The sequence below is a fragment of the Tetrao urogallus genome (assembly GCF_951394365.1).
Source record: "Tetrao urogallus genome assembly, chromosome: 7".
In the NCBI taxonomy this organism is placed as follows: Eukaryota; Metazoa; Chordata; class Aves; order Galliformes; family Phasianidae; genus Tetrao; species Tetrao urogallus.
In genome coordinates, this window is record NC_136820.1 from 15270823 (window position 1) to 15290298 (window position 19476).

Sequence of the window (19476 nt, forward strand, 5' to 3'; positions counted from 1 at the left end):
TGTTCAATGCAGTAGCCTTTTGTGTGGGAAACAGAAGGCTAGTGATAAACACAGTCTTAGTAATGCACAGTGATTCTTGATTTTAAGCTTTTATACAAAACTTGTTCCCAGTAGCATGCACCCACCATTAAAGACTTCAGTACAAAAAAATAACCCTAAACACTACATTTAAGTAGAAACGAGATATAATTCTGAATTTGTTTGTTTTCCCAAAAAACACATGAAAGAAAAAAAACACACATTAATACAAAGCTTCGTGACAAAGCTCTATACTATTACAGATCCAACATTCTTTGCACTGATAACCAAAATTCCCTGTCTACATTTGAGGGAAACAGCTTTCAAGTTAACAGAACAAAAAAACCCTCAAACAAATAAAAATAAAAACAAAACAAAAAAGAAATGGTTCAAAATTTAATAAAAAATAAGAATGAAGGGAAGGGCTATTGAAGCACTTAGTGAATGTGCTTGCACAGGTCCAGCAAATCCTAGAGGAGGTTCCTATGTGGCGTATCGCTTGGTCCACTGTCTGGCCATTCTGTCATGCTCTGCTCTGTTAGTCATATACTGAGTGGCAATGCTTCCAACCAGGGGGTCAGCTGAAAAGGAAACACAAACCGTGAAATGCTTGTCAGCCTTGGAAGGAAGAAAAGACTGTCCTCAGATACAGTTTTATTCTGTCCTCTTAGCTTTAACTGTAAGAACAAGATGTCTACATATTTTATTCTCATTTTGAAAACATGCATGCATACAGGAAGAAAAGAGCAAAAGCACGGGGAGGAGCTAGCGGGGCAATTAGTTGCAAGTTTCTGGTAAACATATGACTTGAATCATTTTCTAAAATTATGCCTCGTGAACAAATGTTCCAATCATTATAGTTTGAGCAAAGAGTGAAAAATAGCAAGAATTTCAGATGACAAAAATAAAAACACTAGAAGCCATTTATTTATGGTACTAGACTTCCACAAATACCTATATTGCTACCTAAAGGGAGGATGGGCTCCAATTCTATTAACAGGTTTGTTTTCTTTCTTTTTTTTTTCTTTTTTTTTTTTCCAATTGTATTTTAAAGAATAAAGAAAGGTCAGAAAGGAGGGCAACAAATACTATTTCAATACTGGCATTCAATTTGTGAGATTTTGTTGAGCATTCATGTGTCCAGAATGCTTCATGATTCTGTCTTCTATAGCTACTTCTGTATTTCCAAAAAAAAAAAAAAAAAACCAAAAAATACAACCCAGAAAAAGTCTGTTGTCATTAATCTGGATCTACAATTACTTTTTAGTTAATAAAACCAGCTAGCCCTCTAAGAAAAACAAACCAAGAAAAGATTTTCTCAGAGTAATCAACGTTTTTCTCCTTTCAGTACAGAGATTTTCCTCTTTGGAGGACCCAAACTCTTGGTAGTCCTTGCAAAACAGTGGATTTCCTGTATCACCACACCATGTCAGTTCTGTGGCACTTACGTACGTTTTTTTCCTGACTTAGGCTAGACGCACATGACTTCTTATTGGGGCCAGTTAATAATCAGCTCTGCAGTTGACTGAAGATGGTGCCATTGAACAATATGAATGTCAGCTTCCCCAGTACAGTCGTAACCCGAATGTTGTGTTTGCACAGCATTATTAACCACCAGGATTCCCAGGGAGAGATGTCAAGCTGTCGGCAAAGTTAATCCCAGGTTTTTGTTTGTTTGTTGATGATAAGAGTTTATGATAGGATAAGTACATTGCTTTAGCCAAATCAATTGAATGACTTGCTGCCAACACAACTGAATATTAGCAGATAACATCTAATGAAAAATACTTTGCTTTGAATGTACACTTTCAGGGAGAGCCCATGATTTGAATACTAAGTTTGCATCTCCTGAATCAGTAAGGCAAGTTACCACTGCAGCTGTGGCATATTAAGACCCCATAGTCTCAGTCCTGCAAGCACTTAATGCATACATTTAACTTCCATATCTTAATATATCCAGAGGAGGTCACTGAGGCCCAGACTTTGCTATTTTTACATGCATAAGTGTCAAAGAGGTACAGCTGAGCTAAGACCTATTTAAAAATTTTCAGAATAGAAAGTATATCACCTTTGGCTCCACAGCCAAGGAGGAGAATCACATGGGATTACTGGAAGGATTTTGTTCACAACAAATAGGATTCTGACAGTCTCCTAGTGTTTAAGGAGTGCAAAGTTGTTCGTGGTTGTAACGAGTTTTGAGACAAACTGTAGGGTAAATGCGCAACTTGGGTAATGGGGAAGCGCCAAATGTCTCTTAGCAAAAATTCAGGGAGTAGTCTGAGGGAACCGGTTACGGTTGCTCAAGGCTGAATCTGGCAGCATTGGTCCAAGAAACACTTCCATGCAACTATGGAGAAAGAAAGAGTAATGGTGGAGCTCAAAGGGAATCATTGAGCAAAATTTGATGAATGTGTTGGTTTTAACGCTGTTAGGAAAGGTGGGCTTTGACCTCTGAGTCAGCTGCTGGTGACTGCTAGGAAGAATATCATGATATTGTCATCTGGACCATGGTAAGTGCTTAGTGAGGTTTAGAATCATAGAATGGCTTGGTTGGAAGAGACTTCAAAGATCATTTAGTTCCAGCCCCCTACCATGGGCAGAATTGCCACTCACCACCTCAGAATTCCATCCAGCCTGGCCTTAAAAGCCTCCAGAGATGAGGCATACACAGCTTCTCTGCACAGCTTGTGCTAGCACCTCACAGTTACTTGAGTAAAAAAATTTCTTCCTTCCATTTACTGCATATTTAAATGGCTGCAGCTAAGATCTTCTCCAAACTTGATGTTGGTGCATTGAAAAGCAGCATAGAGTAATATAGATTTACTCAGTTCAAATCTGAAAATGTTTTTACATGCAGAATGAATGTTTACATGGAAGTGTCTTTTAGATGAGAGCTCAAAAATCAATTTCCCTGATAACTGAAAGGGTACTGAATATTACATAATCATCCCCAGCCTTAGATTACTTATGTGGGTTTCTATCTATATTTCTTTTTGGGCGTAAGAATATATTTCAGTAACATATCTGGAAGGTTTTGAAAGGTGTAGGGTCCTTCCCTCACCTCCTCCCAGACACCAGAAGGGTGGCCAATTTCTTTTGACGTAGATGAACAGTAACCTTGTAATTGCTAGTTTGAGATACCAAGCTGAAAGATCAGGATAGCTCTCGCCAGGGAAGATCCTATGTTACATCTCTGTCAGGGAGTGCCGCGTTATGCTGTCATTACATGTAGTTATTTATAAGGACTTCAATAAGAACTCTTCAACAGATGTTAGAAGAGCTAGTTTATTTTAGCAGCTCCTGTAAAGCCACAAAACTGGCATAACTGCTTTGTTTGGGAAGTTGGGACAACTAGTGAGGAGGAAACTTTTCACTTTAGATCAGTCACCTTGTTAGTGTCACACTGACCATGCAGCATGCTGCATTTGCATTGGTGGACGTACAGATGGCACATGAATTCCAGATACACAAATGGTCCTTTCCTACTTCTGCATGAAGCTGTGCACCTTCAGGCTCAAGCCACATTGTCCTGCTGGAGGCAGCATCTGTATGGCAGGCCCAGGGAGACAGACACTTCTGGTAACACTCAATGAGTCATGAGTTGGCGTCTTTACAGAGCTCATGGGGACAGGCCATAAAATTGAGATTATCAGACAAACTGAATTAAAATAATTTCAAATACCTCATCCTCAACGTGCATGGGCTGTGAGCATAATGTTCAAAAATACTTGAAAAGAGAAACTCAAGAACTGTCCCTTCAGAGTAGCAAACAGTTGAGTACAGGCCAGTTCTGAGCTGGGCTGCAGAGAATGAGGAATATTGTAAAAATACCCATCAGTACAACAAAACACATATTTATAAAACAACCACTGCATAAATAATTGAAAAAGGAATACTCAGGATTCTTAGAACTGCTTTCCCCATGTTTCTCATTACTATAAAACTGTTTCTTGTTTACCATTTGTATATATCTGTTTCTTTCTCAATGTTAGGAATTTGTTTCTGTAATTAGTAAACTGCTCTAGCTTTTTTTTCTTTTTTTTTATTTATTTTGGAAGTAGTGCGATTCATCAGTGAACCAGGGGCCATTTCAGAAGTCCACTCCAAGTGGAGCTTTGTCCAAACATCAATGAAAAAAACAGAATTCAGAATATAAAGCTACACCAGAAATACATTATCAGAATGACCTAATGAAATTAACAAAAATAAAGCCACAATAGATTAGTAACAGTAACAGCACAGACTACCTTTCAAATATACAGAAATTAAGACAAAACTTTGTCACAGAGAATACCAACAAACACAATCTCTGGCAACGCCATTCTCACAAGCCTGGGCCCTTACAGAAATGAACTCAATCAAACTATAGGCAACAGCTAGCATGGCAGGATGCTCATACATTGGGATCTCTCAGGTCACCAGATGCACCATGCCTGGCTTGAGAGCTACTGTGTCCTTGGTGTGATACCCTGTCCTGTGGCCAGAGATACACCAGCCCTCAGGGTGCCAGAGATTTGGGAAGCTAGAATAACAAAGAACGACCCTGCGCTGCACTTAGTGTAGAAAGCTGGGTGAGCTGGAGTTCCTGCCTCACTTAAATGTTGGATATGCTGCTCTGTAATGACTTGTGATCTTCTTTTGCAGCCACTTAATATGACTGTATAAGGAAGAACATTTGTGTCTCATATCTGTTGTAAAGCTAATCAAATTTACAGCCCAATTCTGGGGAGTTAATGCTATTGGGGATTTGGATGAGCTGAGGTTTGGTCATTACAAAATTTCAGCTGTGTTTAATGCTAGTTACACTGCTTTATCATTCAGAAGACAGACTATAATTCTTCTTTAAAACTACTTTCCTCCAAAATAAATGAAAATATATTGCTATACTGTATTTTTCCCTGCTTGTATTTTTACAGCTATTTCTATGTCAGCAAATAGCAATTTCAGAGCAGAATTCATCTCTTGGGCTTTTCAATGCTCTTTCAAAAATACAGAGAATGTACTCTAGTGAAATAAGAGAAAAAATGAGATGGTGTATTTAACAGCTTGATTTCAGCGTCTCTTCTCCATCAGCCACACAATATGCAAAGAAATTGCAATTGTTAGTGCCAGCATGGTTAAAGAGACACACATTTAGACTTAAAATGTACATTATGGATGTTTGTATGCATTATGTATATTTACAAGCTCTTATAAAATAGAATAATATTTCAATTACAGTATTTTACAGTTTTAATAGACAACAGCTGATGGAGTCAGTTATTACACCATCTTAAATGAGTTCTCAGAAAGATTTCTCAGTCACCTTAAAAACTAAAAACCACAAACAAAACCAAATCTCAGTTTCTCCAGCCAAATATTTACAACATGTATGTATGTATTTTTGTCCAGGTACAGTTTCAGTTCTGTATCACAGGGAATTTTGATGAACTGGCCTCCAGCTGATGGAGCAGAATTAATTTGGAGGAATTTCCAAAGGTCAGGTGTAACTTGAAAGGTCTTTGTATTCTGACTATATAGTACTCCTTTAACATAGCTATGAGACACTCTGTGAAACTACTTGCACTGAAACATCAGTCACCAAAAATGAAATCTGCTTACCTTTCTTTGAGCCAGATGTGTGAAATGCAGAACAAAAAATTGCTTGTTTTGTTTAACCTACTTGGACTTCTGTTACATATTTAGAAGAATTTTTGACTTAAGGAACCCAGATTGCTTTTCTTAGAGCTGCCTCTTTTCACAAGTATTTTGTTGTATTGCTTTTTGAACAAACAAAAATTGGGAATGCTTGTCTTTTTGAAGCCTTTTAAGGAAAAAAAAATATCAGGTGCTCTCTATGTCACCTACAGTATAGCTGCCTTGGAATCATCTTTGTACAGCAAGATATGTAGAATTGGCTACGTGGAAATGAAAGTAAGTTCATGTTTTCAATAACTACGGTTTGTTTGGTAATTTCAGTGCCAATAGCAGTGCAGAACCAACCTTCAAAAAAAAAAAAAATAGGTCCCAAAAGCCAAACTAAAAAAATAAAACAAAATTAAGATTGGGAGAGAAAAAAAAACACAAAACCTAATAGTCCTTTGAAACACAAGAACACAAGTTTTCTAAACAACAAACACTGATGTTTGATGCACACCAGAATAAACTTAATCAAAAATATATATTTTACCTTTAATTATATTCTCATATTGTTTTCAGTGGCATCCAGTCATAGGAAGACTAGCCAGTGAAAACTGAAGACAAAAGAGGCATGATGTGTGCTGTACCAAGTATGTCATAGAACAATTTAAAAATCCAAGAGGAAGGGATTAAGAGATGAATTGTTTGTGAGTAATTTTTTATTCACTGTGTCACTTTGCCTTAGGAGGTTTCCATAGTTTGCCACACGTCATCTCTTTTAAACTTAATCAACTCCTAGAAGAACACGTCAAGGATGCTGTGTGTCTTGATGTGGAAAACGAGGTACGTGAAATGCATCATAGGATCCTTCAGTGATCTTACAGCAGCAGTGCTACTCCCTGTCTTGCTATCATTAATAATAATAGACTAAGTAATTCTTTGGAGGAAGAGGCAGGTGAAGTGGAACACTGAATTACTCCACTAACCTTTCACCTTCAAAAAGAGTGCTCAAAAACCATAGGACAAGTGAAAATGAGTACAGCATGGCACTAATCCCCGTTTGTGTGGCAATAAAACTGGCCTCACAGTTGGAAGTCTGATCAACACACACTTATAGACTGGAACAACAGACTGATTCAAGGCAGAACAAAGAGTAGTAGCAGGGCTCTGGATTGCCTTACACACCCTTCAAGCAGAAGTACAATTTATTCCTGACTTTCATGAAATCACAGTCCCAACTATCCATTGATAATGTATTTATCCATCTACAAGGCTCTTTGAAAACTGTACAGAAGAATGATGAAGTGATCAGTAAACACTGAAAAAAAAAAACAAAAACAAACAAACAAAAAAAAAAAACAAAAAAAAACAAAAGGAGTTGTTCCAGCAAAGAAAAATGTAATCCTTGGAAGAGAAAAGGAACAAATTCAAGAAAAATCTAATGTTCACTAGGAATTAATATTTTAGCAGTTATGATTTATAGCAGAAATCATATGATACAGAGTATAATGAATTCTGCTTCTTGTTTCAGGAGTTGTGCAGATTAGACTGGTCACATCTCAACAGAAAAGTTCTAATACATATAGGCTACATGAGCATGTTAAACTATTAAAACATACCTCCTGGAATTGCTTTACAGCTCATGTACCTCATTAGGCTGCCAACTATGGTTGATATAGTTTAGTGAGGTGGACAACCATATGACCTTCAAGGGTTCCTCCCACCAGAGAAAAATAGTGAGAGATGCAGTAAGATGCCTGTGACATAATCTTCTCAGAAATAAGGTGATCCTACGTGTTGGAGTCAGAAGAAATAAAGACTGACTTGGTTGCGTCACTTCTCATTTTCAGTTAAAACCCAGGACTGTCTTTCCAGGTAAAGGTGGGGAATAAGGGAGTAAAGCACAGATACATAAGAACTTGAGATACAGTCTCACCAGATACCAACATTTACACTAACAACATTCACATTTAGAGAACTAATAGAAAACTGGGCTATATGCAGTAGCTTAGAGACTGTATAACTTTAAAATTTACATTTGCCAGAAGTTTTTGACCCTACATAGCTATGTCAGTCTAGTGGTCACTGTGCTAACGCAGGGCTAAAGGAGACTTATAATTTTGTTCCAAGCTTCATAAGTTGCAATCACCAGTACATACTCAGTCCTTGATTACCTCTCTTTTATATACACATAAAGCTTTCTCCTGAGAAAACAAAAATCAGAGTAGGTGCAGGAAGAGAAAGGGAAAAAAATAAAACAGGAAGATCCTGAGGTCCTAGTCCATTGGATAGCTAAGATATGTGTCTGGACGGGTGTAGCACTATAATATGATGGAAAGTAGAGTGATAATAGTGGGGCAGGAAAGTCTTTGGCTGGAGCAAACAAAGACAAACCCAAATACAGCTGCTATGGACACAGAAACAAAGGGGAAACAAACAAACAACCAGAAAACAAACAAACAACCAGAAAACAAACAAACAACCAGAAAACAAACAAACAACCAGAAAACAAACAAACAGAAAAAAAACAAACCAAACTGTTTACCTCTAGAAAACCTCAGACAGGTAAGAATCTCCAGCAAGATACCCTTACCTCCACTGCCAACCCTTAAATGAGGTCTGGGAAGGGGTGGATCCTGGCTCCTCCCCTTCCAGCCACTCAGATGCATAACATGCACCTGAGCTCCCCTGGGTTGGCCCTGCCTTCCCACCACGTGCTCAATCAGTGATTCAAGCTGTGACTTAGCATTTCTGCTAAAGCCGAGAAACCAGGAAGCTAACTGTCACAATGCTTGCAAGATGTGAAATGCTGGAGTGTTCCATAGTCTTCACGGTTTGCAAGTTGTTATGATGACTTTAAGAAAGCTAAGTGGTCTTACAGCAGTGCTTTAATGTCTCACCCATGAAACTAAGTAATGCTTCCCTGTCACACCACATATTTAGAATAAATACTAAAAATTGGAAGCTATTGGATGATGTGGTAAATGTGACTGTATTGATCTGTCATAAAGAAACTGTAAGATATGACTTGAGCTCTGTAGAATTGTGTCAACGGTTTACAGGCTGGTTCGGCCCAGTTCCGTCAGAAACACATTTGACTTCGTAGTTCCTATAGTGTCTGGAGAAGTTGTCTGACAAATATTAAGTCATATATGACTCAATTCCAATGTCCAAACTGATGTCTGGAGGAAAATGTTACCTGTCTTCAAAAATAAAAGAGATCTGATATCCATTTCAGCAAAATGTTACCTATCTCCAAAAATAAAAGAGCTCTGCAAATCCAGTTCAGCAAACATTCACTTACTAAAACATTCTGGATACAAGGAAGGAGAAATTCATCCCTCTCTAGACTTGCATTTGATTGTTGTCAGGCTACCTACCACAGATCTGTGTGAAATATGAGGCTGCTTCAGAAAAAGATGTTTCAGAAATTAGGAGTATTATCTGGCCCGATTTTACTAACATGACTCTTAAAGGGAAGCATTGGCAGTGATTCATCTCTGGATCTTGCCAAGGGAAATCATTCTTGTCTAAAGAGTAAAGGGTTTTTTTTCCGTCTGCTGTTTTTAGCAGGGTTTCTATAAACTTCAGTGGCTGACTGTGAGTTAGCTGAGGCAATCATGGATCAACGAGGCACAGTGTACTGATCTTGAAGAGCTGTCTTTAATTAGGGAAGAACATGCACCTATTAGAAATGCCAGCATGCTGGAACAATTAAAGTTCTGAAATAACACACTTTGCTTTGATGCTTGAATGCATCTCAAAATTAAAGCATGGATACATTAGCAAAGTATCTGTTCATAACAATGAATTCAATAGAGAAACAGTGGTTGTTATTAGTAAAAAAATTAATAAAAAAATTTTAGTAACTAAGAACTTGATGTGGAAGACACTGCATGGTACATGGCTTGATAAAGATTTCAGAAAACATGACAATATGCATTCAGCCCATGGAAGATCGCTGCGTGTAAGGAAATGACAGCACTCTGATCTCAAAATGCTGTCTAGCAAAGTGCTAATATTCATAATGTAACTGGTATGCATCCATAATTTGATAACTATATTTTCAGAAAAATACTGAGGATGTTTTTTTTGTTACCAGATTTACTGAGGAAGGAATACATATTTTATATAAATTCTGGTATGTTTAGAATTTATATGTTTTAAAGAAAAAAGAAGCAGTTTTCTTCCAGATTTCTGTCATTTCACTTCCAACTAATTAACAGCTCTTAGCAAAGGGTTGACCTATGGCGCTTAAACACCCCAAACAAACATTTTAATCCCAAAGCAATTGTGTGCGGATGCATTTCCCATCACCATGCTTCGTATAGTGTTAGACATCCTATCACAAGTACCAAGTGTAGATTACTAAGCAAGAGAACTGTTTAGTCCAATGGGATCCACCAACTGTGTGGATTCCCAGGTGACAGGGAGGAGAGGGAGTGTTATTGCACAGGCACTGCACTGTCTGGTCTTCTGCTGGCATTTTGATGATGAGAGGAAAACACACCTCAAAGGCATCTTCATTTTCAGGAGAAGGGTTTGAACATGAGCAGCACCAAAATCTTCAATTTTGACAGACACTAGGATCATTTTAGGTCAGATGCATCTGAATCCTACTCTTGAATCTATGCCTTTGTTCCTTTACTGCAATTAATCTGTGGAGTAACTAGAAAAGCCTACGTATGTTATGAATGCTGCTTATTTTGGTATAATCTGATTTTATTCTTCTAATCCGTTTAGGTCGTGGTATTAATTTGACTTATTTAAATCTAAAACTGTTATTAGGAATCCCACACAGAATGTCAAAGGAATAAAAGGCTTTTATTTACTACAAGGTGGCTTGGTGAAGAATTTTGTGCTTATCAAGGCCAATAGGACTCCCTTGTCACAGTTCAGAGCCAGAAATCCCTTGGCAAGTTGAACATCTCTTGGAACAGGAATAGGAACTTCTGTGTGCTTTGAATTAGCACACCTCTTACTGTTATCCAATAACTCAAAACATTCTGGCCTCTCTTTTCCCTCTCTTTTTATGTTGTCTATGCTTCCCATTCTGCAAAGAAACATGAGGAAGGAGGTTGCAGGCTATATCTGACTCATAGCATCTAAGTTTATATCTGCACCAAGAGGCACTGGAAGGAAAATGCTTGGAAAGCAGTGTGTTTAGGAGCTCTGTCAGTATGGCCCAGCTGAAGCTTTTGATGGGGCAGATTTTCTGAGGCTTTTCTGGACTACAGACATGGATAATTTGAACCAGGTTGTGTGATGGCAAGCTGGGATGTTCAGCATCTAAGGACGATGCTGTACCAACGCACAATGTCTCATTAAAGCATGTAAGGCAAGGTGCCATACTGCATACTTGCACAGGCTTACTTGCACAGGCATACCTGCATAATTGCACAGAGCAATGTTTCCAGACGCTGATCAGTGACATGACACAGGGTGTTGCAAAATGGGAGCAGGGTGCTAGCTCTGGCAATGACCGTGGAATCAGCAGGTGAGTGCGAAAATAACCCCATTTTAGTAACCAAATGGACTATCCATTTCTAAATTAACTTCTGAACATGAATATAATTAGCTTAATTACAAACAAGTTCTAATGGGATTAGAGTGAAAAACAGGTTAAACAAAATAATTAGCATCCATCACGTAGGCAGGTTTTTAGCTCCTGGATAAGTTGCAATGAAGTTATATGGCAACCCTGGATGAAGACGGAATTTGACATTTACAGTGACAATTCTATATTTAGAAATAGATTAAATAACTTTCTTTGGATGCTCTCCTGTGTGAGGGATCACACTGATTCCATTGTTGTGCCTGGCTCAATGATATTCCATTTGCCAAGGAATTTCAGGCATTGACTGTTATTCAGGAAAAAAATGTACAAGTTAGAGTCAAAAATACCCATGGAAGATAATGAGGCCATTCCTTCTGCTAGTATAATATTGTGTCTTACAGTTATTTCTACTACTTTGACACTTTATCTAATCTGCATTATAAAGACTGTGTGATGAAGAGAACCTTGAGAATTTTTTAAAATCGAATTCATCTTTAAGTTGCAAAATGTTTCAATCCATAGCAGGGCTGTTTTTCTGAGTCTTGTTCAGATGGAACATCATGCAGACAGTTTACAGATCAGAGCTCTACTTCTGTATCTCCAATACGAGCATGAAATCTTAGAGTACGATCCACCCTTAAAATAGGGACAGGTAAAACATACACTTTCCTACTTAAGAAATAATCTACTACTCCCATTCACTCACCCAAACTTAATTTGCTATGGAAAAAAAGGGATTCTGAAACACACACAGCACATAATTTGTCCTATTTGTTGCCTTTGATGGATCTGCAAACCAGTAAAAACTCAACAACTGTATCCTTCTCCCCAATGAATAATACAGAAAATTAACCATGCAAAATAATAATAAAAAAGATATATCTTGCGATAGTGTAAATCATCTCGCAGGCAGAATCGGAACAACTCATGAATACTAATTTCTAAAATCTTACTCAAGAAAGTGAGAGGCTAAATGATTTATCAGCTAACATATTTATAACCAGGATTAACTTTTTTTCTTTTCAGGACTGATTTTTACATTGTTGTGAATCTGCCAGAGAGCCAAATGTAGCAGGCTTCTTTTAAGGAACTTAAGGAATGTGAAACAGTGTGATTTCTATGGTGAAGCAAGAATAATTGTATTTTAAGTACAAAATGAAGCAGTTTAAAAATAGTTGTGTGAATCAGTGTCCTGAAGGTGCTTCACAGGCAATTAGAAATCTACAGTAATACATTTCTTTCTGGTTTAGCTTTCATGTAAGAAAAGGTACAAAGGAGAAAAACCAAACCAACCAACTGAAACCAAAAAATCTTCAACACTTAGTAGAACTGAACATAGTTCAATTAAAAAGTCTGGGGTAAAATATTCAGCAGGAATGATGCTAGTTTATTCCAGCTGAGATTTCAGCTGTTTGTACTAATTGGAATAGTGGATATTAGATAAAATTATTGTGAGATTATAGAATAAACTGTAGAAATACAGATAAGATGTGATGACTGAAGTTGTTTAATTTTTAGTGTTAATTATTTTTCCCTTAAGTATATACAGACCTATTAGTGAGAAAATACACCCATTAAGGAAACAAGAATAATTTTCATCAGAAACAGAACTGTCTAAGCCCAGAAGTGCTGTATCTACTTCATTCCAAAGACTGTGGTGTAATTAAGGACATCCACATTGGCTAGACAAAACCTGCATGAAACAACGAAAATAGGCATAACAAGTATTTTGTGTTTTATATATTTGAAGTAATTAACTGCTTTATTTCAACATTAGAAGTTGTAAAGCATTTAACATTGATGACTTCTTTTGGTCTTGATTCACACAAAAATTTAGTATGCATATGCATTAAATCACCTGTCTTTTCGCTAAGGCAATGGCCTTAAGAAATCTCTACTGGCATTATCTTAAGCTACAAATGTTTACTGGAGGCAAAATGAATTGTAGCCTTTTGTATTTGTACCATTTATCACTTGTGCATTTTCACAAGTGCTTTAAATTTTAAGATATCTAAGGTCCCTTTACATTTATTTCTCGATACAGATATACAAAGCCTCTTCTCTTGTTTTGGGTTTTAGTCCATCTCTGATTTAATCAAATGCCATCAAAGTTTGGGCATTATTATGTCTGAAGTTCAATGTCTCTCACTTTGCCTTAAATGAAAAAAACACCAATCACCAACAATAGTAGTAGGAAATGTATTCAAAGGGATAAGAAATAATTAGCAGCATTGTCAGACATTTCCCATTTAAGGAATGATTAAAATCTAAGCTTAATCTATTCTGAAAAAAAAAAAAAAAAAGAAAAAGGAAAAAAAAAAAGAAAAAAAGATGTGACAGGTCATTTCATAAGGAGATTTAAAAAAAGAAGTGGTCTTGCTGATCTTTTCCAAAGTAAGAAAAGAGCATAAATAACAGATTTAGAGAAAGTTAAAATGAACTAGATGCTTCATACACCAAACAGTTAAACATATACAAGAATACAGTGTAGGACTACTAGAAGATAATTTAGCAAATTAAAAAAGAATTAGATAGCACACTGGTCATGGCACCATCTAAGTTACCACTGCAGAAGCTATTACTGCTCATGCTTCAACACACAGTCTGACCATTAGCTGTGGTTAGGAGGGAATTTCCTCTCAAGTATTACTGTGTGAATAAAGTACTTTGAGGGAATCTTTCACTTTTCACTGAGCTGCTGAGCAATGAGCAGTTGCAGGTGGCATATCAGACCGAATGGAGCATGATTGTTTTTCTGCTGGAGAATGACTGTACCATCATTCTTCGTAGAGTTACAGATACATCAGATAAAAAAAGGACAGGGTAAGAGCATGTGTGACAGCTACCTCGAGCTATCATTAATGAACGTATTATACTTCAGACACCACAAAGTCCAGATTGCATGTTTTATTTTTAAAAAGGAAGTTTTGCCATCTACTTTCTAAAATACACAAATCCACCAATATTCTTATGCAGATAACTCTAGAAACTTTGCAGAGAAAATAGATATTTTAACAGATCACAGACTTCTGAAACCATTATGGTGTGTGAAAATATTTCCTAGAAATCTTTATTCTATAGTTGTGTTAATCTTTTTAATGATGTCTTATGAGCTTTGAACGGTGTAATCTCAACACATGAAATGCCTTTATGCTCCTGAACAACACTCTTCTACCCACAAGGTGTTGTCAGTGTGTAACTGAAAAAAGCAAAGATTCAGGCCAAAATAAATAGTAATCCTGATCCAAGCAACCTCTCCCTGCACACATCATTAGAAAATACTAAGATCCAAGAAGATACTAAATCCAAGATGGTACAAGGGCTGCTCTAAAAGTAATGCCTCCCATTTTAATGCCTCCACATTAGAGGCAGATGTTGGTGGTATGGCAGTAGATGCTGAACCTTCCCACCAATATTCCATTACATGTGGTTGCTGTGCAACAGTTGGCAGCAGAGGGACAGTCTGACAGAATGGCATCTGACACGGAAGCGCAGATGAAGCATATGAAGTGTGTGATCAAATTCCTCCATGCAGAAAAAAATGGCACCCAATGACATTCATTGATGCTTGCTGAATGTTTATGGAGACCAAAGAGTGGATGTGAGCACAGTGAGGCGGTGGGTGGTGCATTTCAGCAGCAGTGACAGTGATGTGAAAGACAAGCTATGTTCCAGACAGTCATGTACAGCTGTCACACTGCAAAATGAACAGCATCTCAATCAGTTCATCTGCATGAATTGGAGGACCACAAGCAAGGAACCTTGTATGGAGGTGAATATTGACTTCAGTGAATTGGAAATGATGGTGATGATATTGGAATATCACAAAATTTGTGCCAGGTGGGTTCCATGAATGTTCACACAGGAATAGAATGAACACCGTAAGCAAGTATGTCAGGACCTATTAAACCAACACGAGGCTGAAGGTGACAGTTTCCCAGACAGTATCTTTACCAGTAATGAGACATGGTGCCACCATCATGAGCCAGAGACAAAACGACAGACAACATATGCATTCTCCATCAAAGAAAAAGTTTGAGATGCAGCCCCAAGAGGGTAGAGTGATGTGCACTGTCTTTTGGGAAAGGACAGGGGTAATCTCTCTGGATTCCCTGGAACCCAAACAAACTATGAATTCTGACCGCTGCATCTCAGTTCTGACTGAACCGAAGGCTTGAACTTCCAGAGTCAGACCATAGAAGATGGCAACCTTTCTCTTGCAACATGATAATGTTAGGGCCCAGTTTGAAGATTATGGAGCACATTGCCAATCTTCACTGGACTGTCCTACCACACCCACTGTATAGTCTGGATTTGGAGCCTTCTGACTTCCATCTGTGTGGGCCAATGAAACCTCCACTGGTACAGATTTTTACCAGTGTGGCATACAGGCTCTTGCTCATTGCTGGCAAAAATACATAGCTAATGGTAGTGGCTATGCTGAAATGTAGTGTTTGATAGCTGAGAATTTGCTCTATCAAGTAGTGTTATTGAGATCTTTGTATCTGTTGTAGTTCCTATGGAAATAAATTGAAGTTACTTTTGGAGCACCCACATATTTTCCTGAGAACTACTGCTGTTACAATAATCCCCACAGTCATGAATTGATGCTGAGGGGACTTAGTCCACCAATAAGAACACAATATTCTTAAAGGCATTCGGGGCCAGGTTGGATGGGGCCCCGGGCAATCTGATCTAGTACTTAATCTTGTGCTCAGCAACCCTGCCTGTGGCAGGGGGGTTGGAACTTGATCCCGGGGGTTCCTTCCAACCCAAACCATTCTATGATTCTATGAGTATCTCAAAACATTTTTTATCAGCTTTTATGGCAAAGCAAATTAATTCTCTTTCAATGCTTACCTATGAATAATTCTCATAATGTGCTCCTGCGTTCCTTGCATTTGCTTAAGTTTCATTTTATGTTTATATGTATATGTTTAACAGATTATAGGTGTACATGTCTGAAAATCTATAAAGATCAACCGTGGAAAAAGTCTGTTGTTTCCTGATGGTGCAGAGAGTCCTGGTGGGTCTCTGACATGCGTAAATCCCCCAGGGAGTACTGAAAAACCTGCTGCTTGTCTGCCTGCATCTAAATGTCTATGACATATTGGTGCTGTGTTCCCAGATCATAATAGGATAAGCTGCACACAATTCAAACCGTAGGTAGTAACTGGTATAGTATACATACTATAGTATGGTACAGATGGCATACAGTATTTTTAAAGGGAGTGGAAAGAGAAACCAATGATCAACTATCTTGGATTTGTAAGTATCAGCTTTAGAATATATGATATAATCAGTCCACAAATGTACATATTACTTCAACAACTACATAGCATTTTCTGGAGAAAAAGTATGAGAACATGAAGTATTTAAAGATTAATAGGTACTTTCAGGCAAAAAGAACTTTGATGCAACGGGCGGGATAGCTTTGCTCATGTGAATGGAATTGATGCTGATGAGTTTTACCTAAGGCAATCCTGTTTCGAGTGTTGTCATACTGCAGTCACAGAGAGCAAAACTAAAATGATCAGTTCTGTGCTACATTTTCTTTCCACGATACTTAGGATAACTTATTATGGCCTCTATGTATGTCATGCACATATCCACTCTGCTTACAGTCCAGTGACACCGATACAGCAGAGTGACCAAATGCTACCTTTGTATTTTCTAAGAAAAAGCCTCAGGAGTGAGCTAATATAATTCAGAGATGTCCCAAGATAGAGAGTTCTAAGAGAGACAAAAAGCTCACATTGAAACTTAAAATCTAATAAAAACTTCACTCTGTGAATTGTTTCCTAACTGCCCTTTTATCACCTCTCATTTGTTGCCACGTTTGACTGACAAGGAATAGATTTTTTTCTGCTCAAGATACAAAGAGAGTATTTTTCCACTGTGCTGAAACAGCCTAGAAACCACCCCATTTCCTGATAGTATATAAACTCTGAAGAAAAGGGAAAAATAGCTCCGGGCTGAGGAATATAAATAATCTCAGACAACAGAACAATTTTATTGTTTACATGGCCCTGTGCTGCTTACAAAGGGGTATAAGGCACAACAAGACTACTTTGTTGTAAATCCGATGGCACTATTCTATGGCAGCACAGCTGGTAGCCTGCGAGTAACAGAGGAGAATCAAAGCATCAGGGTTTAACCAGCCTCATAAAATTGAGCAAATCAAATATTATTTTGCCAATTTCTAAGTATTTCACTCATTTCCTGGAATACTTACCACATTTGACATATGTACTCTAACATGTTCTTGGTTACAGCAGGATTTTCCTATTTTCTATACATTTTGACAAAGGTGCTCTAAAAGGAAATGTTGCTCTACCACGGAGCAATACTAAATATATTTGAGCACAGGAAAGACTAGAAGTGCTTTTGATAAACTGAACAGAGCTGCTAAGCTGCTAATTGGCAAGGAGAAAAAAACAGATTTGACTGTTAAGTAGTTTTTTTGATAGTATCAAAACGTGCAGATTATGGCTTTAAGGGAAAAAATTACTTGAATGAGGAAAATGAGAAGTGGCTCATCCCTTGAACTTACTGTCATCCAGAATTTCTAAATTCACTTCACAACTTGGGGTGAGGGATTGGAAGGAATGATAATTGGAAAGTCTAAAAAATTGCAGAAGGAACATCTGACGCGAACCGGCACTGACAGAAAGCAGCCTCTGCTATGGGGGAGCACCAGATGAGGACAAACACCATACTTGCTTCCTAAAAGGCCCAAATATAGAGAAGCAGAGTAAAAAACACTACTTCCAGCCTGCCAAGCAGCGAGGGGCACGGACCTGTTCCTCATTACCCAGGGCTGGGTAGCTATTTTAAAGCTGGAACATGGAAGCCAAACTGCAGATCTGTGACCACAAGGCAGCCAAATCCTTGCTCAGAGCCAAACACTCCAGCATGGAACAGATTTTATTTTTACAGCTACGTTACATTTTCCTTTATTAAGCTGACTTAGATTTATTTTTAAACTTTTTTTTTTTGTGGGGGGGGGGGGAAGGGAAGGCAACTGCTTTCACATCTCAGTAACTCTGAAAATAGATCTTTTTGTTGGTACAGTAGACATCTACTAGACTATTAAAATGTGTGGTGGTATGGCTGGAGCTTATAGGCTGAATAAAGGAGCTATTCCTGTGGAATCTAAAGCACTGATAGACGCTCACTTTATAATCAGCCACAGCAGCTCAGGATGTTACTGCCTCTGCACCAGGGGTGATCACTCCGAAGTGGCATCAGGAGAATGGAGCATGTCCGTGGGTGTCACACTGAAGGCTGGCAGTCAAGCCCAAGGTCACAATGGATGGGTTTTCCTGAGAGGTTTCAAATGAAACCACTTGGCCAGTGCAGGGAATTTCTTAGCAGGCTGGCTGTGATCTGCCAGGGCTTACCTGCCACATACCAGTGCCAATTGGTAGTGATGGAGGAATGAGGCTTAATTTTCCCAATCAATACAACAAATTCACGATGTAAGCACTCAAGCAGCTTTCCAAACAGTGACTCCTCATGCACTATGTGCAGACCCATGCCCCATGACCCCTGCCAGGCATCAGTTATGCATCCCGACTGGAGACCCTGTGGCAGAGAGGTCTGGGGGGACTGCTGAAGACAAACCCACCAGGGATGGTGCACCAGCACTACAGCATGTTGACAGGATCTCCCTCAAAGTGCATGCTGGTGGCTGAGTGGGAGGAAATCTGGGAAAGCAGGTCAGCGTGCTAATCAAGCTGTCTTCTTGCACCGTCTGACTGAACTCTCCCCACCTATTCCTATTTTACAAAGGTCCTGGAAACAGCAGCAATTCCAGCATCTTTGTAGCAGGGCAAATACCATTCAAGCTTTTAGAGCTTTTATTGCTTATGTTGAAAAGTCACTCTCCAAAGTGCTGTTTCTCATCCTACTGAGGATCAAAGATATGCATTAAATTACACTATTGAATCCTTTTCTGCAAAGGATGACAGAACTGGGATTTTATACTCTCAGCAGTAAGAACACAGAGCCTTGCAAACTAAAGGAAAACAACAAAGAAAAAAAAGAAAAAAAATATTGAGAGAACTACTTCCCATTGCTAGTTCCAGCACTCTTGTGGCTGGTAAGGGTGCTAATATTTTTAGTAGAAGATATTTAAGCAACCTAAATTGTGCCAAATCACACGGACAGTTAATTATTGCAATAGAAAAGCAAAAATAATGTTATCTGCAATTGCCAACTATACCAATCCTGTGATGAAAACAATGAAGTTTGTGAGAAATACAAAGGCAAAACATAAG

General features: G+C 38.2%; 1 protein-coding gene across 1 annotated transcript in view; it reads right to left on the reverse strand.

Annotated features, from left to right (window-relative positions):
- Window positions 1-501: 501 nt before the first annotated feature.
- Window positions 502-19476, reverse strand: part of LOC306948918 (ubiquitin-conjugating enzyme E2 E2) — a gene marked incomplete at both ends in the record, with an annotated part of 198857 nt that continues 179882 nt past the window's right edge. Inside the window, one exon of the mRNA XM_079538652.1 lies at window positions 502-599. Coding sequence (XP_079394778.1) covers window positions 502-599 — 98 coding nt within the window. The remainder of the gene's footprint in view (window positions 600-19476) is intronic.